Source organism: Macrobrachium rosenbergii, chromosome 43, assembly GCF_040412425.1.
Source record: "Macrobrachium rosenbergii isolate ZJJX-2024 chromosome 43, ASM4041242v1, whole genome shotgun sequence".
NCBI lineage: Eukaryota > Metazoa > Arthropoda > Malacostraca > Decapoda > Palaemonidae > Macrobrachium > Macrobrachium rosenbergii.
The window spans coordinates 47,619,916-47,645,879 of NC_089783.1; the positions used below are offsets into that span (position 1 = coordinate 47,619,916).

At 35.5% G+C, this 25,964-nt stretch overlaps 1 protein-coding gene across 1 annotated transcript; it reads left to right on the forward strand.

Annotated features, from left to right (window-relative positions):
- The first annotated feature begins 9,250 nt into the window (after window positions 1–9,250).
- On the forward strand, window positions 9,251–20,851 carry LOC136828868 (GATA zinc finger domain-containing protein 1). The gene is made up of 4 exons (XM_067087147.1): window positions 9,251–9,747; window positions 12,227–12,286; window positions 15,580–15,766; window positions 18,289–20,851. The coding sequence occupies exons 1-4, from the start codon at window positions 9,352–9,354 to the stop codon at window positions 18,477–18,479; spliced, it is 834 nt and encodes a 277-aa protein (XP_066943248.1). The 5' UTR covers window positions 9,251–9,351; the 3' UTR covers window positions 18,480–20,851.
- The last annotated feature ends 5,113 nt before the right edge of the window (window positions 20,852–25,964 follow it).

The following is a 25,964-nucleotide window of genomic DNA, read 5'->3' on the forward strand; positions in this document are numbered from 1 at the left end:
AGGAAGGGCTGAGTGCACTCTGTATGAAGGTATCTGGCGCAGTGTATGTACTGGGAGTTATTGCAATGCAGATGAGCCATATACAGGCAGTACCTGGTTTACGACGGGGGTTCCGTTTGTACACTGCGTCGTAAAACAAAAATTGTTGTTAACCAAGAAATCGTCAAAAATCCTAAGAAAACCTTACTTTTGATGCTTTGGGTATATTGAAAACGATGTAAGCTGCATTTTTATTGAGTTTTTCATAAAAAAACCTCCAAATTTTGATTATTCTGCCGTTTTGGAGCCATATTTCTTCTTTTGGATCGGCGTACAACGCGTCATAACCCCGGAACATGCGTCATAAACCGGGAAATAACTTCTGATGAATATATTTGAAAAGCGTTGTAACCTCAGAACGTCGTAAACCGGGGACTGCCTGTATACAGTATAAGTATACAGTACAGCTGTTGCTGTACTCTCTCTCTCTCTCTCTCTCTCTCTGATACAGTGATTTTATTGACTTTAAATTCAATACTGTATTGTACTTTATACAGTAATGTAGTTGTGCTATCCTACCTTGAGGATGACATTTTAAAGGCATTTGTATTTCTTTTAACCACAAGTCTTAGAAGTTCAGATGGTGTATTCCCACAGTGTAATGAGCATGGCACAGTCACTCAGAAAAGTTTGTGTAAGGAACCGTTTTTATATCTTCAATGAACAGTTGTTTCCTGTTCTGTAGTACATATACATATACAGTACAATTACTGTACTTTTCTTATAACCACAGGTCTTTGAATATGTAAGGACAGGGACACACAATGAACAAAAATCACTTTAAAAACTTAATTTAAAGAACTGATGAACAGTAATTTGCAGTGGTGTGTATGCCTATTCTGAAATACAAGAACACTACATGTATGCATGCATTTACACTTTATTTTACCAAACATCTCAGAAATCCAGAGCACCTGTTTTCCAGATGAACAAATAGAGTGACAGTTTCACTTTAAAAAATTACTTTTTAAATTTAACAATGTAAAGTAGGTACATTACGCTATGTAACTTTGTTGTACACTGTAGTTATAACTTTTAACTCATGATTAAAAAATAACCACATTTTCTTTACTTGCAAAAACAAAAGCAAAAAAGTACAAAACACTGTATTTTTAAAATTTTTGCTGGATTCAACAGTGCATCCAGTAAGTAATAAATTGTTATAATTGAGATCCTTTAAGTTTGGTTGCCAGTGTATATCTAAATTCAGCTTTTGTCAGATTATATGCTTCTCAATAATTACTTACCTCTATATTTCTTTGACTGACTCTCTTTTCCTCATCACGTGCTCAGTTCATTTTAGTCTCCTAAGAGGAACGACGGTGAGATTGTTGCACCTCAAGAATTGTATAGCCATATTCTAAAAACATTCTCATTCTCATTTGTTTTAATTTATATGTACTTGTGCTGTCTGCAAAAAAAAAAATGCATACTACAGTAATGCCATTTGGTACTTTGGAAGGGCAACATGACTTTGGAACAACAAACAGCAATAAAAAAATCAGTTGGCATTTCTGAATGGAAGACATGCTGGTTTGGTACTGTTTGAATTGTGTATTGGACATGGGCATGGATTCAGTAGGTGTTGGTAGCATTGCAAAAGAATGGTCAGTACATGATATTTAATTTGTGTTATGTACAGTACTGCCTTTTCTCCGCATGTATTTGTTCAACTTAAGCTGGTAACTGAGGAAGTACATACTGACAAGAGAGACAGACAGACTCTTGTGTTATGATTATGTCATCTCTTAGAGCATTGTCTAATTATTATCAGAGATATATTTTAATTTTCTTAGCACATCACTTGTGTATTAAAATTTTAAACTCCATTTTAAAATTTGTACTCAAAAGTATTCTGGGTCTTGCAAATGACATGATAAAGAATAGGATATTGGATTCGGTAGAGGCTATACTGTACCTGAAAAGGTGAGCAAAACAAAAAGCGCAATTTGTATGTTTACACATTTTAAAAACTTGAGTACCATAACTAGTCACTTTTGTCTCAAAGTTTTAAACCTCATTCTTAAGGAGTTAAGAAAAGCAACCTCATTCAAGGCCTTTTTTTATTTTTATAGTATTCCATGTTTCATTAAATATTAGATATGGACCAAGACTATACTGTACCAAAATGCTGAAAATTGTATACTTTGTATTTAGGTTTACAGATAATTTCTCTTGGTTTTTGAAAACTTATAAAAGTATTTTTCACGTTGTTTTTATGGACAGTAGTAAGTGTGGTAGTCCATAGAATGGTAAGCTGTCATTGTCACAGAAATGATTTCCCACCAGAATAAATTTTATAACACTGACAACTTAAAACGCACCACTATTTTGGTAGTTTACACTACAGTAACCCCTCAACTTGCCAGGTTTCTGTGGGGTCAGGCATGCTAATGATAAAAGCTGTCAAGTAATAAAGACCCTGTAGTATAGCCTACACTTGAACATGCAGCTAATTCTTTGCTTAAATTAAACTATACTTAACACTTAAAGTAAATGTGGTTATCAGACCGAGACTGATCTGTAAAATGCATCACATCAGAAAAAATAGCCTAGAAAAACATTCACAATAAGGTAGCTGGTAAGCAGAGAGATTCACATTTGAACGTTGCCATACATTGAGTGCCCACCCAGAAGCAGATGCATACCTCAAAATGTATCTGTTTCTGCACACTTAGAATCCTTTTGAAAGTTTCAAGGTCTAATCGAGTCATTTTATTCACCTAATGAAGTTTCCTCTTAAATATTTTTATTCCATATGTTTTAATTTACTTTCGAAAGTGATATGCGTACCGTATTCTATATAGGTCTATTTGGAAGCTTGTACATGTATTGTAAATCTATTCTTCAGTCCTAGGTTAGCTTACAGGCAGCCATATTTTCCATGGAGGTTGTTTTAAGGCTCATTAAAACCATATTGCTAGGCATTATTTGTTTCTGTATTCTGTTATTTCTTTATGTCAGGAAACAAATTGGTGAGACATATTTAACTCATATTTTAAAAGCCCCCAATATGTACTCTTTTTTTTTTTTTTTTTTTTTTTTAGTGATATTTTTCATTTTTTAACTTATTTTCCAGTTTTATCCTTTCTTGTTTGTTACTAACACCACTTAGAGGAAGATGAAATACCTATTCAGAATGTAGGATATGTAGTAAAAATTTATGCAGTATTGCTTATATTTTGCAAATATTTGAAGATTGTGATGGTAAAGCAACTGAGTGAAAGACCCAAAATCATGCTGTAGTGAGGAACAAAACTTTATTGTTTACTTATTGCGTACAAAACAGTTGAACAAGACCACTGAATTAAACATCTTTTCTGTTTGTGAAATTTATGGCAGGCAGGATTTTAAGATGTTGGACAGTTAGAAGGAAAGAGAAAAAAAATAAAATAAATAAATAACTGAAAAGTATAAGGTGAAAATAATGCATATTGGAGCTAAAAGGAGCCTGCAAAGAACTTTTAAGTACCTTCAGCAGTGTCTCACACAAAGCATACTTTACTTCTTTTCATTTTTTGTGAATTGAATAATCAAGAGATGTTTTTTTTCCACAACTTGACATTGTGGAGCTTCCAGTGTTTCATTCTGAAAGTTATCTCTGTGTGATTAAATATCATCTGGATTTTGTGGTATTTGTAATGCATAATACTGGTGACTTTCTGTAAACGTCAAAGAGGTTTGAAAGATTTTGAGCCTGATTGTGTTGTAATTGTTGTTCTTGAACAACTACAACTGGTTGGTTACCTAAAGCAAAGATTGGACTTTGTACCCACAAAATCATAGGGGCATATGAGGTTATTGGAACTGATCTTGTTGAGAGATGATTTAGATCTTACAATCCTATTAGCTAATAATTGCTTGGGGATCATGCATTGTTTCCATTGAGATTCGTGACAACTGGTGGAAAGATATGTCAAGTGATAGAATCTCTTAAGACTAAATTTAGTCATAGAGTATGCACTTTTTAATTGTTGAAAATATGTGTTGATTTATTTTATTTACATGGGTGTAAATTACTTCGGTGAATAGTAGTAACAAGAAAAGATGGCTGAGTTGGAGGACTAGTACCAGAAGAAAAAATTTGCTAAATTTTGAATTATTTGCTAGATTGCCAAATGTAAAGTAGATTAAATACTGATTTGCTTTTTTTCTTCATTTCCTAAATCTTTTGGTAGTTACGTAGTACTTGAATTTTAAATATGTTTTGCAAGTTGGTAGTTACATAGTACTTGAATTTTAAATATGTTTTGCAAGTTTGGTTGCCAAAAAAATACATAAAACCTCGGTGTCATGAGCAGAATGGTTAAGGAAGAGTTCTGCTCTAGAAATGTACAACACAATTTATCACTTCATTCTTGTGGAACTGTCAGATCTTGAGAAATATATTGATGAGAGTTAGTATGTTTGCAATTTCTTTTTTGTACTCTTTATAAGCACCAAACGTACCACTTGTAAATACACAGTAATTGCCGGTGACAATGTTTTTTCAGAGATGTCATCTCCAAATCTTATGGCATTCTTTCTTCTTTTTGTAAAAAGGTTTTGTGATAGTTTTGTGCAAGAAGTTATGTTGTTTAAGAGTTTTCTTGTTTTAATAAAGCTGAATATTTGATGTGAATAAATGTATATTTATGTACTTTAATAAGATTTAGAAAGGTAATTTTTTTGTGTGATAGGTCCTTATTTTTGTGTTAGATGGCATTTACATAATATAATGAACATTTTAGTACAGTATTAGTACCTGAAATGAAAATGTTTGCCAAAAACTTAATTATTTAATTATTTTCCCAGTGTGTACAGTACATAGCTTTGGGCTGTATGTTACTGTTTTAATGAAGGTTATTAATGACTAATCTCCTTCGGTTACATTTGACTTGAATTTCATTGTAGATGGTTTCATGATGTGTTGACAGTGCTTCATGGGTAGTCTTAGAATTAAACACATTCAAAGCTATAGAAAGTACAAATTTGTTAGACTTTCTATGATAACTAAATCTATTCTTTTTATGTTATACTAATAGAAATACCATCTTGTTTGTTGTTTACCCAATAAGTGTGAACCTTCATTTGTATCATAAGTTATAGTAATTTCAATTTTTTATGAGTACTGTATTTTGTGTCATAAGTGTCAGGCACACTGACAATTAATCTAGGCTTCTTTTGTGATAGTTATTTATTATATGAATTTATTTATTTGTATAAATATAGATGAAATCAGTAAGATATTTTTATTATCATGTAAAATTGTGTCACAAGATAAACTGAGAATGGTGTTGAAGCTGTCATAAAATAACATTCAACATGAGCTAGTAATATTACAAATAGGCCTGAAAATTCTTATTAAATGAAAGTTAAATTTACAGGAGGGTGAAGTTAAAGAAGTTGGGAAACTAGAGAGGAAGAGACCAAATGGAGTTGTTAAAAAAAAAGAGAGAGCCATGCATTGGCAAACTGAAAGAAACCTAAAAAAAAAAACAGTTTGTATCTTCTACACAATGCCACGTAAGAAAGGAGCACTATAGGTGTATCCCCTTAAGAGAACAGCATTTGATGATGAGTAGGAAATTTGGGAAATGACAGTGTAATAAGTCCTCTTGAGGTCAAAAAGGTAAGGCATTTTCGTCTTTGAAAAATGAAAATAATATTGATTTCGGAATTAGAAAAATTTATGCATGTACTGTAGTTCATTATATGCTTTCTTTTTCGAAATGCACGTTATTTTATATTAAGAGCTGTAAAATTTGTTTGCAGTAGAGAGTGGGCACTTAAAACTTGGAGGCTGTCTTGAAGAGGAGTTACTCCAAAATGGAGATATTTATACTGTACACTGGAAAGATTGTGTTAGATAAAATGATTGCGCATAATAAACAGGTAAGTTAGCTTAACATTTTTATATAGCACAGTTATGTTACAAATGTTTTGATATTTTACAACTCTGGAAGTGTTTGGTATGATTCCTATTTTTATTGTTTAAAAAGTGACAAAAGTAGAGTGAGATATAGTTACATATTTAGAGCATTTACAACTGCCATAACACTTATTCCACCATGGACATTAAGCACAGTTATGATTACTCATAGAGATTCTATCCCAGTCTGTTCAGACTTAGGGTTTATAGTATGGGGGAGAGAGACACACACAAGTAATTCTTATGCGTCTTCGAATAGGCCATACTCATTTGACACATGGACACTTAATGAACAGTCCATATGGCCCCCCTCCTGAATGCTCAGAGTGCAAAGTGATAATAAAAGTCAAACATGTACTATTGTGTGAATGTCCAAAATATAATGCCAACAGCTATTATCAACCTTTGGAAATAAATTGATAAGGGAAATTTTGTCAACCTCCTACATTTTCAGTCACTCCAATTGTAATGTTTATGAACAACAACAATTTAATTGATTAAATTTAAAAATAAGTAAGTAATGAAAATTCAAAAACCCTTAGGGCATTTAATGAATTTTATAAAACGAAATTTAAAAATGTTATTTATTCAGAATTTTATGTAATTTTTTTGTATGTATGGACACATGAGTGAATGTATTTAATGTGTGCATGTTTTTTCTTTTAAATTAAATTTTCATTCATTCATCACCACGCCAAACGAAGTATTTGGTCCCAGTGCTTGGCCTATGGCCTAGACCTGGTATTTCATCCCAATCCTTTGGGCCAGCCCTATGAGAGCTATTAGTCAGCTCAGTGGTCTGGTTAAACTATTTGAATAATTAATTAAACCTTCTTCCATAGGAGTCCATCACTTTTCTTTTTATATGTGCTGTTTCTAGTAGCATGCTCTTCTGCACAAATCCTGGGGCTGCTCCAGCTTCCACTTTACTGAAGTTCTTCAGGAATTTTGATTTGCCTATTGCTCCATTTATTATGGGCACTGTCTCTACTGGCATACATCATAGCCTTCTCACTTCAATCTGTGGGTCTTGGTGTGTTTTTATTACAGTATCTCTCTTTTTCCTCCACTCTGGAATCCATGGTACTGTGACATCTCTGAGTGATACATTGTGTTTGGTTTTATCAGACAGTCAGGTCTGATTGGTGTGCTTGTGTCACCCTGTCTGTCTTAATATTGCAGTCTCAATAATTTTTCCTGTTGGTTTTTACCACTTCCCAGGTAAGTGTTCATACCACATGTTTTTGCCCTCAATGTGATAAATTTTTGCATGGACTTCAGCAGAGGGCTTTTGCTACTGCATCATGTCTTTTTATACTGGTTCTGTGCTAGTGCTTGGTATTTCATGCAATTGGATTCTTGGTCTCTTCTTTTACATTGCATTCCCAGCACTTGGAAGAATATTGGTTCTGTCTACTGCCTTTTGGATGTACAGTAAACCCCCGTATTCAATGGGGATGTGTGCCGCAGCCCCCCACCCCCCCAGCTAAAATCTGCGAATACTTAAAACTCCTCTAAAACCATTTAGAACTACCTGTTTTGATAGTTTAAACACAAAAAAAAATAAAAAATGCTTATACCTGAGTATTTTAATAGTTTTATCACAAAAAGTGCATTTAGTTGTGAAAATATGAAAATACAGTAATTAGTGAATATTTCTCAGTGAAAAATACTGCGAATGGGTGAGTTTTCCGCGAATAATATGTAGATACGTTCCACAGAGAAATCTGCGAATAGGTGAGTTCACAAATAGTGAGACCACAAATACAGGGGGTTTACTGTGCTGTATCACGTTCTTTGGGCCTGATCTTTTGCTGCTGTTATCATTCCTTCCATTTCTTAATTTCTTCCCTCTGTAGCCATTGCCTTGTTTCATTGCTTGACAGTGCTTTAGTTTGTCTTATGAACTGTCTATCCATGGGTTTCCTGTGCCATTCTTTTATTCTCTTCCTCATTGCGCTGTCTCTGTATATTTATGGGTCTTCACAATGTGTTGAATTGAATATAGAATTTAGGTCAAAGGCCAAGCACTGGGACCTATGAGGTCATTCAGCGCTGAAACGGAAATTGACAGGAGAAGGTTTGAAAGGTGCAACAGGAGGAAAACCTCGCAGTTGCACTATAAATCAGTTGTTAGGAGAAGGTGGAAAGTAGGATGGAAGAAAGAGAATATGAAAAGAGGTACAGCAAAAGGAACGAAAATGGTTGCAGCTAGGGGCCGAAGGCATGCTGCAAAGAACCTTAAGTAATGCCTTCAGTGCACTGCGTGAGGTGCACTGACGCCACCACCCCCTACGGGGAGATACTTGACTTAGATCATATGATGATCAGTGATCCAGCAGTTGTGGCATAGTAAGATATACAGCTAAGGTGTAGACTTTATAACTGTTATTCCTTGGGAATTGCGTATGTTTGTTTTTACTCTACAAGCCTCCCTATGCCAGCCTTGCATCTATTCTGTCCTTGCTTTTACTGGATACTCTTACTAATCGTAAGCCCAGGTCCCTATATCGTATTTGCGCAGTACCTACAGTACGTTCGTATCAGTACCTACGTTCGTATTCTCTCATATATCTTTCTTTCCATCTTCTCATAAATTGTTTCATAGTGCAACTGCGAGGTTTTCCTCCTGTTACTCCTTTTAACTCATGATTTTCCCTTTCGGCGCTGAATTACCTCATAGGATCCAGCGCTTCGCCTTAGGACTAAATCCTATATTCTATTCTTTTCTGTATTGTTGTATGTTTGTCAACCTAGCCCTTTCCTCATACTATAGTAAGCTGTTTTATTTGTTAATGAATAACTAACTCTATGTTCCTCGGTTCAGGGCTTGATGTTTTCCGTGTGTGTGTTTGTGCGTGCGCGCGTCTGTATGTGTGAAGCGTTTTCTATAGATAAATTAATGTCAATGCAAACGGTATGCACACATGTATGCAGGAAAAAGTCACTGAGCAGTAAAATAGATTCAAAATTGTATTTAACCATCCATAATAGATAAATTTTCGCCTTCAACTAAGGCATATTCATCTGTATGAACCAATTTATCTACGATTACCAAACTAAACGGCTACGATGGAACTGTTTTCATCATCAAGTAGCGTAACCTTCATTCGGTTGTCTTCTGATTCTTAACATTCAGCCTTATATCATGTTATTTTTGAGGCCCTTTCTTATTTATTTTTAATTTTTTCCATTTAAATTTCTTTTCTCAGTCTAATAAATATAAAATTATAAATAAGAAATGTGGAAAATGGATGGCAAAGGAACGCAACCAGAAACAACTTATCTTGCATATTTAAACTTCCATTGTTTACGTTTACAGAAAAGGTGTCAAGAACAGTCTCCCAGTGGGAAGAAACCGCTTGTTTTGTCGCCGTTCATCCGATTTCTCCGCTTCAAGAATGGTCTTCGGAACTAAGCCGGAATGTGCAAAATGTAAAGTTAACGAGAGCAGTATCTGGCAAAAGGATGACAGAGACCAGGTACTGTGTACAAACTGCTATTCAGCCACCACCCACTCTGCGCCTGGCACAGCGCTCCCCAAGAATCAGAAGGAAATAAAAAGTGAAGACAGCGACAATGGGAAGAAGGACGAGGAAAAAATGGAAATAGAAGAGAATAAAGAGGGCGATTCCAGCAACGGGGGAAAAGAAGACGAACAAGAGAATGACAAAGATAAGGATTCTGCTAAAAATTCTGAAAAACGGGACACTAAGCGCAGAACACGCAAGGGACGTCAGGGTGGGAAAGGTAGCATACCTAAAGGAAAAGGAAGGCGGTACATATTCAAGAAAAGTGTAAGTTAGCCTGTGACATTATTAAATTAATAATTTGAAGTTTGGGGTAGCTTAGTATGCAAACGGAGAGGTCAAGTTTTTTGCCACCCCCCCTTCCTAGAAAGGGCACATCATCCAAAGTAAGGTTAGGTAATGGTAGGTCAGATTAGGTTGCACTGCCTCTGAAATATCTGCCACTGTAAAGGGTTATCCTAGACCAGATCATGTGACCCCTCCATGTATATTGACTAATTCTTGGCTTTTGTAGGATAGCTTTGCATACATGGTATGCTAGACTTACGCTAAGTATTCAAGATTGTCAAGGTCAACATTGCTTAGACAGTTTAATTGTGCTCATTGACTCTAGGCCTTGGTAACTGTGAGTCATTTGCAGAAGTGGCCTGGCTTTCTAATACTATCATAAGTTTTTAACTTTGCAAGTTGTAAATGGTCAAATGCCATTTGCTATGGCCATGGATAAATAGCCCATAAAATACATACGGTTATAGGGGAACTTCAGCTGTCTATAGGTTTGAAGTGGAGAAAAAACAAACAAAAGTGAATTGCAAGAGCATGAATGGTAAGAAATGCTCAAGTCATAAAACATACAGTGCTAAAATTCCTAGTCCAAGTGTGTAATCATTAAAAATGACCAAATGAGACAAAGCACAGTGATACAGGGATACTTGTAAATGTAATCTTTCTTAACATAACTTGATATATGGTCAGTCTTATCTGACCTGGTGGCAAAGCCCTAACCTAATATGACCTGAAGAGCCTTATGATATAAAGTAAAATACAGGGATGCATATTAATTTAGCCAGATGTGGTGTGCTTGGTGCTGCCTGACCTCGAGAAAACCCTCCTAACCTTGCTTTAAAAACTGCCGTAAATTATGTTATTTTGAGTGTTTTATTAAAATGTAAATATATAATGGAAGCCAACTCTTCTACCATCAGTAGAAAGGTCACTAGCACCATCAAATACTCACTCCTGCCCTTAAGGAGAGTGAGTCCCTACCTGCTGAACCTGTCAGAGGGTGACAGTATGATGGAAATAAGGCAGGAGGAGGCAAAAACATCCAATTTGACCAGCCTCTGTGATAGTCACAGATTGATTAAGAACCTTAATCTAAATAAGTTGGTGGCCCTGAGGTTTCTCCCACATCATCAGCACTGAATGTCCAAGTGTCACAGTGCTTGGCTTGACACTGTAAATTAGAACATTGTTTCTTTTTTATAATCTGTAGACATAGTTGAACTGCTTTATTTGAATTTTCATATGGTGAATAATGGTAATACAGTACTGTATACATCAAGAGCTATTGTTGTTTATGTTCTGATACAGTTGATGTTTTGCCAGTTGAAGTTGCTTATCATCCGTATGTATTATATGTTCATAAAAACTGCCATAAAAGTTGTTTTTTAGAAGTATACAGTAATGAATTGGCAAATTGGATGCAAAAGTTGGCAACTACATATGTGAGGAATTCTAAAATAATCATTCAGGTTAATGGTAAATTTACTGTTGAATTGTTTTTTAAATTGCAGTGCATAAGATTTTGTGCACAATTTGACTTTAAATGTTTTTCCTGTCTACTTTATCTTTAAGTTTTTAATGTCAGGGGTGACACAGGTATTGTAATGATATTAATGTAATGTGTACGTGACGATAAATACCGGTAGTTATAAAAATAATGCTTCTTCAGTATCTACCCATTAATGTGGCACAAATCGTAATAGGATGTTGATAGTACTGTAATTGATCATATTTTGCTATGCAGTATTTTCTTTTTTTTTAATATAGCCTATACAGGGTAGACCAGGAAATTTTTATTTAACAATTATAATTTGCAATTCTTTTCTTGTAGAAAGTGATCTTGGGATGATTAAATTTGTGGGTAGTGTGGTGGGAAGATCACATTATACAGGAAGAAGGTTTAGAGATATGTAGTATTCTGCAGTTAGAAAATAGATTGGAATCTCAAAGATTGAGATGTTTTTGACATTTAATGAGAAGAGTCAGGAGAGTAATATACAAGGAAGAAGTAGGGTGGAGACCAGTAGGGAGGTTCAGAAAATCATGGGAAAGGGGCAAAGATGAAGACCTACAGTAGATCAGATGGGAACTCAGGCTGAAAGTGCACAAGACAGAAGAAATGGTGGGAACTGTTATTTGGCAAAAAAATCAGAAAAATTTCATCATCTGCAAATTCTAGCTGTTGTATGATAGTTAACACTTGTGAGCTCTCAAACCAACGTGTTAGCCCATGTTATACATGTTATAGAATATTGGAATTACAGTGTAGTATTTTGTAAACCTAAGGAGCTGTAGCATAAATATGAATATGGCCTGTAATGGCAGTTGTTGATTTAAATGGACTTTTGCTCCTTCATAACCAAATGGATTTCAGGTAAGCAATTATTGTAGATATAATATAGTTTGTTGTTATTGTTTATCCTGTGTCTGATGCTCTATACTTATTATGTGTGTTTTGCAGGCCACCAAAGCTCCAGCAGCTGTAGCTACACCATGCACATCAGAATACCTGTTTTATAAGGTAATTATTGTAATAATAGTACTTGAATTTGATGGAAAGAAACTGGCATCGTCAAATTGTAATTTACTCTTATTAGGTAATTACTGAGAGTCATAACTACCTACTGAATGTGTAGGAAAACTGCTGGTTGAGGGTGTTTAGGAAAAAATAATTTTATACAATACTGTACTTGGAAGGCTCCATGAAAATAAACAACTTGGCATCTGAGCAGTGTTCTGTTCTGTGCTACTGTATTTTATTTTTGAATTGTTTTAAATTTGGACCGATTGTGGGTTGTCATTTTAGTAAGATAGTTTGTTTTTTGTTGTTAGCTTTGAAATTTATCACTTAACACATGCTGGAAATGTTGTACTTGTTTTTCGAATAATTTACACAAACCTATACTGTCTGTAGTAATTCCCTTGATTTAAAAAAAATATATTTTTTAAAGTTTTGGTTGAGTGATGTCTTTTAAATTCATCTTTTGTATGCTGATGTATTACAATAAATCATATATAATGGTGCTTTAATGTTAATCAGAAAATGTTGAATTTTCTTTCTTTTTTGGTATGCTTTTAATTCACATTTATGTGGTTGTCTTTTGTTTTCTTGTGTGACTGTACCAGTTATTGCACAGTAAGAGATGTGACTCTGGTCCTTAAGGGAAGCAACCATTTCTCCATTGAGCACTCCATGGGTTTTACTCTGGAGACTTCATTATTTGGAATGAATCATAGTTACTGTTAAAATTAGTTGTAGTGGGGACTCTTTCTTTGAACTAAATATAATAGTAACCGTTTAACCTTGCTTTCTATCTGTTGTTAGTTGTTAGGAATCCCTCTATGGAATTTTGGGAGCATGAAGGTACACATTGGTGTATATGTGCATGCCTTCATATATGAAGATGGTAATTATCTTTAGTTTCTGACTGTCGATTATGGGCTTTCGACTCAGGCACAGGAGTCACCAGTACTCTACGAGATAGAATCTTTTTTCCTTGTAAGATCAGTCCTCAAACCTATGGGCAAATCTGGGGTGTTTTATATGCAGATTTTTGCTGAACGTGGTCTCTCTTTTGGAATGGATCATTTCAGGGTTCCTTCTTGCTCTTTCTGAATCTTGCTCTTTTTGAAGGCTAAGGTGACAGTGAAGGAATTACATCCTGATACTCAAAAGACTCTTGATCTGGAACCAAACCTTATGGGGTAGTCCCTTTAATGACATTTGGTTTAAGTAGAGGCCAGATCTCTTCCCAAGGCCAATTGAGTACCCACCATTCTTCCTCATCAAAGGGCAAGGTGCCTTTCTGATCCTTTTAGTCTTCCTCCCAGACTTTAGCCAAGAAAGAGAGGCATGGTAAAGGGGGATTGATGTCAAGGCTGTCAGTCTTTTACTGCAGCCATAAGTTAGGGATACCTGTTTCACCGTGGGGCAATATGGCAGCAACTAGGGTAGAGCTTTGGGACAGTTACAGGCTTCCCTTCAAGGGTTGATGTCTCCAAATGATCCTGTTCCCAACCTATTTTTTTGGGGGTCATCTCTTGCTTTGTGTGAAAAGGTAGGAGTGGGAGAAAGATCATCTCTTGGCTTTGTGTGAAAAGGTTGACTGGTGACAGGTGATGCTAGAGAAAATGCACTTGTATATGCAGATTTTCAGATACTTGTTCAACAGGACTCTTGGAAGCATATACTTTCAGTTCAAGGCACTGTGCAGCAGACTGTCAACTGCTCTGCAGGTTTTCATACAAGAGTTCTCTCTGGTGCCTTCTTGGGATCTGCTTTCTACTTATCTTTACCTTTGGCTGTCTTTACATCTTTCAAGGTGTAGTTGCACTCAGATAAAGACTGACTTTCTCATTTTGTGATAATTTGTGGAAATTTCTCTGATGGTGTTTTTTAATTGCTTTAATGGTTGATTCTGTTGCACATGACTGAAATATATTGGTGGGGGTGTTGACATGATTGCAAGTCACACCTGACCAAGATTTAAACCCATCAGTTTACATTGCAGTGTGAACCTTTATGCCTTTATATGTTCTATTGAATGTTGTTAATGATGTTGTGGGGTTTATGATTATTTTTAAGTAAATATTTTAAGTGTGTACCAGTTCATACTTTATACCTAATCCAAGAAGGAGGTAGTTCTGTTAATGGAGGAAACTTGATATTTATTTGTCAACTCACAGTTAGTAGGCTTTAATTTGGAAAGATGGTAAGTGATTATTTAAAATATACTTCTTTGTTTGAAAAGTATTTTGTTGGTTAATCACTTGCTTATGGTTTTTTTGCACCACATATTATTACAAAGTCACAATGAAGAGTTAGAGGTGGTTCACTACTTTCAACTTTGATGAGTTTGGTACGTCAGCTCCCTAATTCATTTTCATATTTGACTTTTATATGGGTTACATTGGCTTTCCAGATTGTGTATGTCAAAGATTAAGTGTGAGAGCTTTGTTGCTTGCCTTGTAAGTATGTGATGCTCTGTAATCTTTAAGTCAGTCTTAATTTTTCCCACTTAATTTTTTATAAAACGTAACTACTGTGGTTTTTTCTAGAGAAAATTGGAAACCTACTGATGAGGCCATATATTTATTTTTACTGTAGCATTATTAATGGTGTATTTTGCCTGCTTTATGTTTGACACTAGTATGTGGAGCAATTGTCCTTGTAAATATTATTTTATATTCCAAATGGTACTTGACTACCAGTGTCAGGCATGGCTAGTGTGAAGTGGGTAAGTCTTTGAATGAATATCATCAATTTATACTTGAAAGGTACAGTCTATTAGAAAGTTCTTCAGTGAAGATTGGCAAGTAGCCATGTGTTTTTGTGTATAATGTTTGTAGTATTGAGTATTTCCATGTGGTAGCTTAGACTTTTTGTATAGCAAAGAAAATAACTTGTTACTTTTTTTGCATTAAAATCCTGTGTGGATGTGATCGACCAGATGTGATAGTGAACAGATGGTAGATCTAGTGTTCCGTGATTCAAATTGGCTAGACATCAGTACTGTATTGTATTTTTATGTGAGTGCCATATGAGATGTTTATTTTTCATTTTCTGTAATTACTGTAGTTGGGAAATTGGTTTTTTAATTGTTTACATAATGTGGGCCAGTTGTTTAGTGAATGACAGAGTGAACCTTCTGCCAAGGAATTCTTCATTTGCCTAACTAACTATGTATTACCAGTTTATTGGGATTCAGGATGGGCTGTCTCCCTCAGCTGACAGAATAAGGTTTTTGCAAAATAATTATTAATTTCTGTGGAAGAAAATTTGTTTCAAGGAATTTTTTTCATTTCCATTTTCAGAATTTGTATTACCAAGTTGGTGACATAGTTTCTCTGATAGATGTTGATGGAGGAACATACTATGCTCAGATTCGTGGGCTATTACAAGACCAATATTGTGAGAAGAGTGCTGTCCTTACCTGGCTGATACCAACCAAAGAATCTCCACCACCTGAGGAAGGATTCGACCCATCTACATACATCATAGGTTTGGCTGTTTAATTTTTAATGTGGTTTTCTTTATGTTATTTAATCCAATAACAAAGTTAATGTTCTTTATACAGTTTTATGATTTAATGGTATGGTTAATTTTCTCCTCCCAGAGCCTGAACTCTGACATTTCTCAACCTTCTTAGGTTTGATTGTCATGTGAACATAATGGATTGTAACCTGTAGAGGAGAAAAAACTACCCATTATTTTGATATGCGTAAAACAATGGTACTAATTATGTTTATAACACAAAAAACAAAGTTACCAATTGCTTTGATAATACAAGTACCATCCAACTTACAACCTGCTCGACATAAGACCATTCGCACTTTCAACTATACTTCTGACAGCAGGGCTCAGTGGGCTGATGCATAAGAGTGCACGCCGTATGACAGTTGACCACTGAGTTACTCTGCAACGTGCCATCTTGGGAGAGCTCTCATCACTCAGGCAGCATCAGTTTGAGTTACCCTGCCCTATCTGCACCATCATATAGTATTAACAGCACTGTAAACTGAATTGCAAACCGATTTACGTATGTGAAAATCGACTTCTGACATGCAGGCAAGAACCTAACCCCATTGTAACTCCATGCCTACCTGTACATATTATATGTTACATTAATGATTAAAATATGTCAATAGAAGTACATTATGGTAAAGAGATTGAAATAATGATGCATTACATTACAGTACTATGTAGGTACTGTATATAGCAAAGGTTTTATATTATGCCCTACCCATTATGTCAGCCACATTCTAAGGTTCAACTTACACCCATTTTGACTTGCAACCAGTTGGTCGGAACTAAGCTCGATCGTAAGTAGGATGGTACTTTACAAAGAACAACAGTAGTACCAATTATTTTGACAACACAGAAAGCAGTAGTGCCACTAGGCAGTGTTTTTAGCATTTCTATGCTTTCAGTTTTTCACAAGTTGGAAAATGAGTTTGAATGTTTTCTGTGAGGTAAGAGCCTCGAAGTCTTCTTGAAATTCTGGAATATGGCTGGAGGGCTGTGGACTGCAGGATCAGACTAATGTAAATTACATAGTGGGTTTGTGTGTAGAAAAATCATATTGAGACCTGCAGCTGCTTTAATGACAGAATTATTATCATTGCTAATAATTCAGTCCCCAAAACAGGAGGCAAACTTGGGAGACCTGTGGTTCATCAGTGGGATGAGAAATGAATGGTTTTGAGAAGAGACACAAGGAACTACTACAAGAGTTATAAGAATGTGGCTGTCTAATTTGCAAAATTATTTATATGTGCCCAAGAAAAACAACACTGCTACCATAAAAAAGCTGATAGACAACCTTGGATACATTATACAGGTAGAACAAATTTAGAATTTTAAATTATTTAAAGAAACTAAGTGGTAGACATGTTCCATTCACTTTTAACATCCTAAAAATAGACAAAAATATAATCACAGACCCTGATGATGCAACTGATAAATTTGGGGAACATTGTATATTTAGCCTGGCCTGTAAGGGTTGAGACCTACTCTTGCTAGCTTGTAATAGCAAGGAACTCACTCAAAACCATACCCATTGTACCATTTTCACCCATCAGATGAAGGGTAACTTGCAGTAACAAAGCTGGAGTAGATGGGTTTATACTTTCCACCAACAAGGATACATTACGAGTTTGTTATAACCTTGAATATATTAAAATTTGGGAACATATGATCCAGCAGACTGAAGGAGTTAGGGGAGGCCATTGGTTGATCTTATGCTCTAGATTTTCTGATTTCCTGATTTCCATGTGGAGCTTCACATCAGCCAGGGTGCCCTTGATTTTAATTTGTATTAGTACATCTTGTTGCTCGTGTCAGTAGAGAAGTCCTCTGGTCATGACGTGTGGCAGAAGCTTCTTTTTTTTTCATACTGAGCAATGTCTGGAGACGAAACATTTCATAGACGCAATCCATATATTTATATATAAGAGGCCAAGGTGATTGCAAAATCAAGAAATTCACAAAAGAAACTCGTGAATCAAATATCAAACTGAAGTCTAAGAACCTGTTCCCTCCTATTCAGGAACATCAGTCACTCTTGTCATTTGGTGAAGGCGGGACATTTTGTAAGGTACCTTTCCTAGGTATTGCATTTCAGTGGTGAAAGAGGGGAAAGACTTGGGGGATGTACCCGGAGCTGGATGACTAGAATGACATAAGCAATCAGAGGTACTGTGAGGCTTTTGTTTATGTACACAAATCAGCAGTGGAACAGGAAGTCTTTTTGTATATGAAGCCTGTCTGTGAATCAGCAGTTAAAGAACTGACATGGCAGTGAATGTGTGGTGGTTTCCCTTGGGAACAACCTGTCCCTGGAAACTTTTGATTGTGGAAAAATAACATTCAGTTTTGTCTTTGAAATAAAAGTATAATGCATAAATTTTTTTTTATTTAAAATTACTCATGTTTATAGTCTACTGCACTCTTTTTTCCCCACCATTATAATTTTTAAGAGGCTTCTCATCAAAATTATATTCATCTTACTGAATTACTTACAGGGCCAGAAGAAGATATTCCTCGTAAACTTGAGTACATGGAGTTTGAGTGCCATGCCCCTTCAGATTACTTCAAGGATCGTACATCTCCATATTCTACAATCTCATATCGTCCACAGTCATGCTTTGTATGGTCAAGACTAGGTCCTCAAATAAAGCCTATAGAAAAAGCAAAAGAGTTAATGGCTAAGTAATTGAGATGTTTGATTGTATGGAGAGATTTTTTTATTTTCTGTGCCCTCTTTAGGTAGTAGTGTTAGAAATTTTATATTCATGTTAATGTGTCCTGTCTATTAGTTTCATAGGGAATTAATACAAGATTTCTATAGGTCCTGTACAGATATTTTGTATACTTTCTGTTTGAGGTAATTTTTAATTAGCTTAGACTATTTTAGAAAAAAAATAATGAGAAATTTATCGAGAACAGTTGGAGAAAGTGATGGCAGTAACCAAAATTGAAACATTGAGAATGCAACAGGTAAAGAGATTGGCTCAGGCTGTAAATGAATATTTTAACTGCATATTAGTAGACACCAAATAAGAAAGAAAACAGTTAGTCCTAGAGAGACTGCATTGCATATGCAAAGTTCCAAAGTAATATATAAATATAGGTAATACAAATGCTCCTAGCTTTACGATGGTTTGACTTACAATATGGTGGTGCTGTAGTATATAGTGTTTGTTAGTAGAAAAATGAGAGACAGTCTACTGTAGTGTTTAATTGTTCTCTTGTTTATGAAAAAATTTCTTATTTTTATTAATAATAGAAAATATATTTACTACAATGGTGTTCATATACATAAATCACGATAATACAGTTGAGAACTACAGTATGATTAGTAAGAAACAATGGAGACTGTCAGCCATTTTTTAACATTTTTTCATAGTTATGTGTCATCTTTATATTTATTTTGGATGAATCTTACCTACTGTTAAAGATAGCTTATTCTCCAAGCCGATAGGGGAGTCAGCATCCAAACAAAAGAAAAGATCGAATGGCTGCTAGGATGACTGTGTATTACACCTGTTCTCCACCAGGTGTATTTCAAATGTTGTAGCTCTTGTCAGAATTCTCCTTGCTGCCGTGGTGCAGGAGCATGTTGGTATTTCATGGTTTTGGCTGTTTGCTGCTCTCACAGTGCTGTACATTTATTTTTTCTTGGATGCCTTCCACTAGAATCAAGGCTGAGAACATCAGGTTCTGCAGGAATGATTACTGTGTTAGCAGGATGTAGAATTTGAGGAGATAGACACTGTGTTAGCAGCAGGGGTGTAAAGAGTGATCTTGAGAATAGATGTGAGGAAGTAGGGATTTTTGAAGGACTTTCTGCTTAAGTTCTTTAGTGCAGGGAAAGGAGGGAAGCAGATAGATTGCAAAAAATAAAGTTAGGTCAGGTCATCAACTTGTCATTTCTCCCCCTTCTCAGGTCCTTTATATGTAGTTATTCCTACTCAGTTTATGGCTTATCCCTCCACTAATGCTTTAGCCAGTACTGGGACTTCCTCTTTAGCTCCACCTTCTACTCCCCTTTGGTTCAGGAAAAATGTATTTGTCACAGTATCTTCTGTTTTTTCCAAGCTAGATATTATTCTAGCTACTTAGCTTTTCAAGAATGTGTCATATGGGAATACTCTCAAGTCTGTTGAGTCACTTTCAGGCAAAGCTGGAGAATCATTGTACCTCCTCTTCAGGTATACCTGCACTGAAATGCTTGCACAGGCAGCCTGTGCAGGCAAATCTGAACATTAATATGAACAACCTGCACAGTATTTCCCACTTGCACAGGCAACCTGAGCAAATAGCTCATTTCAGTTTATATGCCTCTGACCAAACGGCCTGCACAGACTCACTTTAACATTAATGTGGAGAGGCAGCTGCTTTGGCCCAGTTCACTTTCCGTCTCTGGACAGATGGTATGTACCAGTCAGGAACAGTATTGAGTTTTAGGTATACTAAATTAATGATGTATTGGATTTACTTGTTTTTTTATGGTACAGATGTCAGAATAATATTTATTTATAATTTTGCAATTTTTCCACAGGAAAAATAATGTGTACTGAAGGCTGAAAGTGGCATCATCACTCCTGAATATCTTGTAAATTTTGAATTAAATTGGACTAATCAATATGTACACGTATGAAACAAAGGAAAACAGTCTTAAACTATTGCTGTTCATTTGTTGTAACACATCGTAAGAAAGTCAGTCTTAAAATGAAAACAAATCAGTATTAAGCATTTTAATGAAACAGAAAAATGATACTGCATTAGGCCTATATTTGTCAACCATGAAATGAAAATAATTACTAGCTTAATTAACATAATTATCTTGCCATGGAACTCTTCCTTCATTCATGAAATATCCAATATACATTATGAAAATCCTTGGGGGCAAATTTAAACTCTTAAAAAATTCACAATGGAGTACTGAATTAGTTTTTTTCAATCCCTCTTTCACCTGACATCTTGACATTTATGAATTTTTAATGCTATCAGCAAGCTAATTACAGCCAGACTGTCACCTGTTGATGCCATGGCTGCTTCAGAGGACTGAGGAAAAAACTGCATCATTAGTGGTGAAGGTATGCCTGCACAGGCCGATTGTGCAGGCAAACCTGCTCAGGTATACCTGAAAGTTAGTGGCGGCCTTTAGGGAGGTTGAGGCTCCAGCTTAGTGTGTTTGTGACACTAGCTTAGGGAGTTTGTGGTGCCAGTTTTAAGTGTTAGTGGTGCCAGCTGGATTTTAGTGAGGAAAAGTGTTAGAGTTTTTACCTTGTGCAATCAAACCCTTTTCTGATACTGCAGACGAATATTCTCATGCTCATGCTAACCCGGTTTGGAAGAATGGAAGAAGTGAGAACACATATGCTCCTCTGTCTTAAAAGGCTTATTCTGCACAGGAGATGGCAGCTATTTTGGTTTCTCCTTCAGGTTCCCTTCTAAGCCTGACTCTCTTTAAGGCAATAAGGGAGGATATTGCTAATGTAAAGTGTATGAAATAGATATATAACTAATTAAATAACAGGAAAAATTACTTGCTAAAAAAATATAGCCCATGGAAGAGTAATACTGTATAATGTTATTAGTCACAATATAGTTAAGTGATTGTACCAAAATACTTTAATATAGTACTCTATATTATAAGCACTATACAGTACACTAGATGATGTAAGATTTAAAAGTGCAGATTATGCATTGTGGTGTAGGATTTGATGCAGTATGGTCTAATGGAACAAGCCAGTTTTCTTTATGTGGTAATGCATCTATTTTTACAACAATATGGTTAGCAATCAGAATCATTTAAAACATAATCCTGTAGAAATTTACAGTTTTCAGCGACTAGAATTGCATGAGAAGCCTTTCAAAATCCTTTTCCTAAAGATTCTTGTGTATTTTTCCTAGCCTTCCATATTGAGGGTAACCCACCTTATCCACCCTGCTTTGTCACATGAGCAGTGTTGGTCAGGTGAGAATGGGGATCCCCCTTTCTCCCATCACCCCATGCACAGGATGGATTTTCTATATATGAAAGGCTACAGTTTCTATACCTAGTAAAAATACAAATTTCTTAAAAAATTTGGCATTTCAGCAAATTAAGGTTTCATTCCAAAATTGTATGACGCTGGTTGAAATATGTTGGGTCCCAGAACATGTAGGCTTTAAGGAAAGTGACATGCCTAACATATCTGTTCCCATCATTCATTCATAAGTATCTCAAACCCCTGCATTTTCAGTAAATGATAGGCTTTATGGTTAAATGAAACTGACAATAACAAAATAGTTTAAACCCAAAATTGGATTGTTACATTTCTCATTCCCAAAAAGTGTTGCATTAAAATAATTTTATCCAGTATTTAGTTGTAGAACATACTGTAATGTGATGTCATTGTCCATTTTACAATGAGCAATAAATGCCAAGCATTGGAAACAGGTTTATTACAATGAATTTTGTCATAGGTTTTAAAACTTTTAAGTTTAGTTTAATAAATAAAGTGCGTATATTTACTAGGAGTAAGCCCATTTGGGCCAGCATGTCAGTGCTCAGAATACTTATTCAGTGTTTGGTTTAAACTGTTCATTGATAATGATAATAGGACAGGCATATAATCTCTGGGTGGTGGATGTAGTTTTCAAGGACACAACTATGAAATTAGCCAAAAATTATCAAGGAACTAAATTTTAATTTTCATTTTTGGCCAGCAATATTTTCAACTTAGTATTGGGTTTGCAATACCAAAACTCATCAAAAGTGAAGGAGCATCTGTATTGAAATTTGCTGAAAACTTTGAAGTTTGTTGGGACACAGCTCAGGATCCAATCGTAATGTTAAAGATTTAAAAAGAACCTTAAGCTCTGTATCAAGCTAGAAGTAATTATTAGAGGTTGACCAGCCACATTGCTCAGGGAACCAAGGAAAGGTTAATGCTTACAATTTCTTGAAGATAGTCTTCCTGATGAGCATCTTGTGTAATAAAACCAGTACAGAACTTAATATGGTGCTCACAAGATGCTGTGAATGAAGATAATTCTTAATCAGTAATTTATTTGTCAGTAGAATTTGGCCGGACTGATAGAGGCTTGCATGCTTCTAAGTTCGTAGATAATAGTTCAAATTTTTGGGAGAAAGCTTTAAGAGAGTACAGTATAAAGATTTCAAGGATTGTATACAAGGTTTTATTCAGAGAAATTTAATACATCCTTAAGAATTAAATGTGGTCTATAACATAATTTAGTGTTTATGCCCATTCAATTCCTCATGTGGTGTTAATAGTAGAACGGGAAGAAACTTAAAAGAGTTTGTCATAAGTTTAAAAAACTAATGGTACATGCAAGTCACAAAGAGATATTAGCAGTTAGAGTTTCAGTTTTTTAAACAGATTCTCACGAACATCTTATTTAGCAAGTTTTCACATTGTCTGGCAATAATTGATTCTGTACAAGTAATAAAGTAGAAGTTGTTATACAGTTAATGTAGCATTGTACTGTTGACCTTGTAATGAATTTTTGTTCCACTATAGTACACATTCTCTTTGCTCTGTAATAGAGTAAAAATCTTGTTTGTATAGAAACTCTGAATTCTTTTTAACAAAATCCATGTACATGAAAAAGCATCAGGCATTTTCCATGAAAGTTCTACTGATTAACTGTATGTAAGTAAACTAGTCCTATTTGGTTATGCTTGTCATTTGATGTTGACTGACTGTGTTAAGTAGTAGTTTCTGTTTGGTGATATTATTTTGAGGTGTCATGTCACCAGTTGCTCAGAATGATAATGGAATCAGTATAAAATACTGTAAAATGTCTTACTCAGACTTCAGGTAGTATATTAATTATTAAGGATTGAGTATTTTTCCTGTATTCATTCTGATAACAATTTCTAAACAACAGCTCAAATGAAATGTTATGTATTTCATGGTGTTGAATAATGATGTAGTGTGTAGTGGGAAGGCATTGCCAGAAATGGCTCTTATATGTCATGATTTTTTGATAATTGCCATTTTGAAAACATTCCTGATTGGTATGGAGAATTAGTGTCATGTTGATGGGTGGCCAGGTTTCAGGGAATTTCTGTGTATGCAGCACCATAATTTTTAAGCTTTCCACAACCAAGCTGCATCTCCAAGTAGCTGGGAGGGTCTATATTTTCTCAAGTTACACAATCTGCCACTGCATTCCATCATGACATGGCAGTTTTCAGTAACCCTGTATTTTCTGAGTTTGCAAATTTTTGTTTAAGGAGTGGCTTGCTTGTTGAATGTCAATTTTTTTCCACATATCTGTTTTTTATCAGAAGAGAGAGGGGACTGACTGATTTGTGCCATTAGTGAACAGGGAGTTTTGTTAGTTAATAAATCTCCAAAGATACCCTCTCCTTTCCCATGCATAGTTACTCTTAAAGGTTTATTTTTAGTGTTGATAGTTTTTTTGCTAATTACTGAAACTGATAAACCCAAATTTCAGTCAACAGTACTTTTTTGATAGTGTAGTCACTGTTTCGTCCTCAAGGAGTCACCTTCCATGGTCTACCAGAGCTCCATAATGACCAAACTAATATCAAAGAAGTCTCTTCTAGTTGGTCCTTTTGGTCAGGTATTGTGTCATAATGATTAACATTATGACACGTGATAGAGTATATAATGGACTCAAAGATAAGAGGGCACTTTCCCTTATCTTCAGCGAAGCTGAACCCAGTTTTTCCACTGCCAAAGAACCTGCAAGAAAGAGAAGTGACTATTGCGCCTGCACGTCTGCCCTCTTGTTTACAACCGGGCCGTTAAAAACCAAGGAGCCATTACTCCCTGTTGGTCAACAGCAAACAGTTTACATCGTTACCAGCGCTTCGAAAAAATTCTACTTTTTTCTCAGATTTCATTATCGAGGATCATGGAAACATCAAAAATAGCAAGATAAGTGCTTAATATTAAGTTCCAAAGTGCTTAATATTAAGTTCCAGTTAAAGGTTTTAGTTTTAAACTTTTGGAATTGATAATGTGTGTGTGAAAGCCGGAACCCAGCTCGCTGATTGCTAGTTTTGTAAAGTGAAAATTGTTTTAAATTCTGACTAAATGTTTTAACTAAAAGAACTTATTAATATAGAAAATCCTTTCAGATTATACGATGTCTACAATAATCTAGGCAGTAAGTGAGAATGATTTAGACTAGATTAATAGTGGATGTTGTCTATAGTCTGTGTCCTAGGATTACGTATCCGTAAGTGGCCTAGCTTAGACCAAGGATCCCAGGATCAGATAATGGCCTGGTTGTAAACAAGATGGCAGACGTGCATGCGCAGTAGTCACTTCTCTTTCTTGCAGGTTCTTTGACATTTGAAAATTTGGGTTCAGCTTTGCTAAAGGTAAGGGAAAGTGCACTCCTATCTTTGAGTCCATTATGTACTCCATCACGTGTTGTAATGTTAATCATTTCGACACAATACCTGGCCAAAAAGACCAACTAAAAGAGAATTCTTTGATATTAGTTTGGTCACCATAGAGCTCAGGTAGACCATGGAAGGTAACTCCTTGAGGACTCAACAGTGACTACCAAAAATAGGTTTTTCCTACATTAACCCCCTTCCTCCAAGTTCCAAAATCATAGACTTTACCTGTGTCCTGTTGAAATGTGGGTCAAATAATCTAAAGATCAGGACCTGCAGATATTTTTGGATAGTGAGTGTTGCAGTGCCAAAAATAAACACCCATTTCTGTTAGGGGTACAGTCTGCTGGAAACAGTTACATAGCAAACTATAACAGTAGGCAGATCCTGGTTATCGGCGGGGGTTCCATTCTGACAGCGTGGCACTAAGTGAAAATTGCCGATAACTGAAAATCAGTGATTTTCGGTGCTTATTGGCGCCAATAACCGGAGATCGACACCTCTGTTAGTATGTATTGGTGCCAATACCCAATTATCAGCACCGATAAGTGGAAATCAATGATTTTCGGTGCCGAAAATTGCCAATTTTCGTCGCTAGACAAGCACCATAAAGCCGGATTGCCGATAACCAGGGTGCACTAATGGTATTGTATTTTGCAGTGTCCCGTCAGGCCACGACTGGATTGCTTTCTGCCTTTTAATTTTCATCCATTCCTTTCAGTCTCTTCCCATGCAGTTGTCAAATGTTTTTTAATTTTATCTTGCTCATTTTTTCAACTTGTTGATTCAAGACATAAAACATAA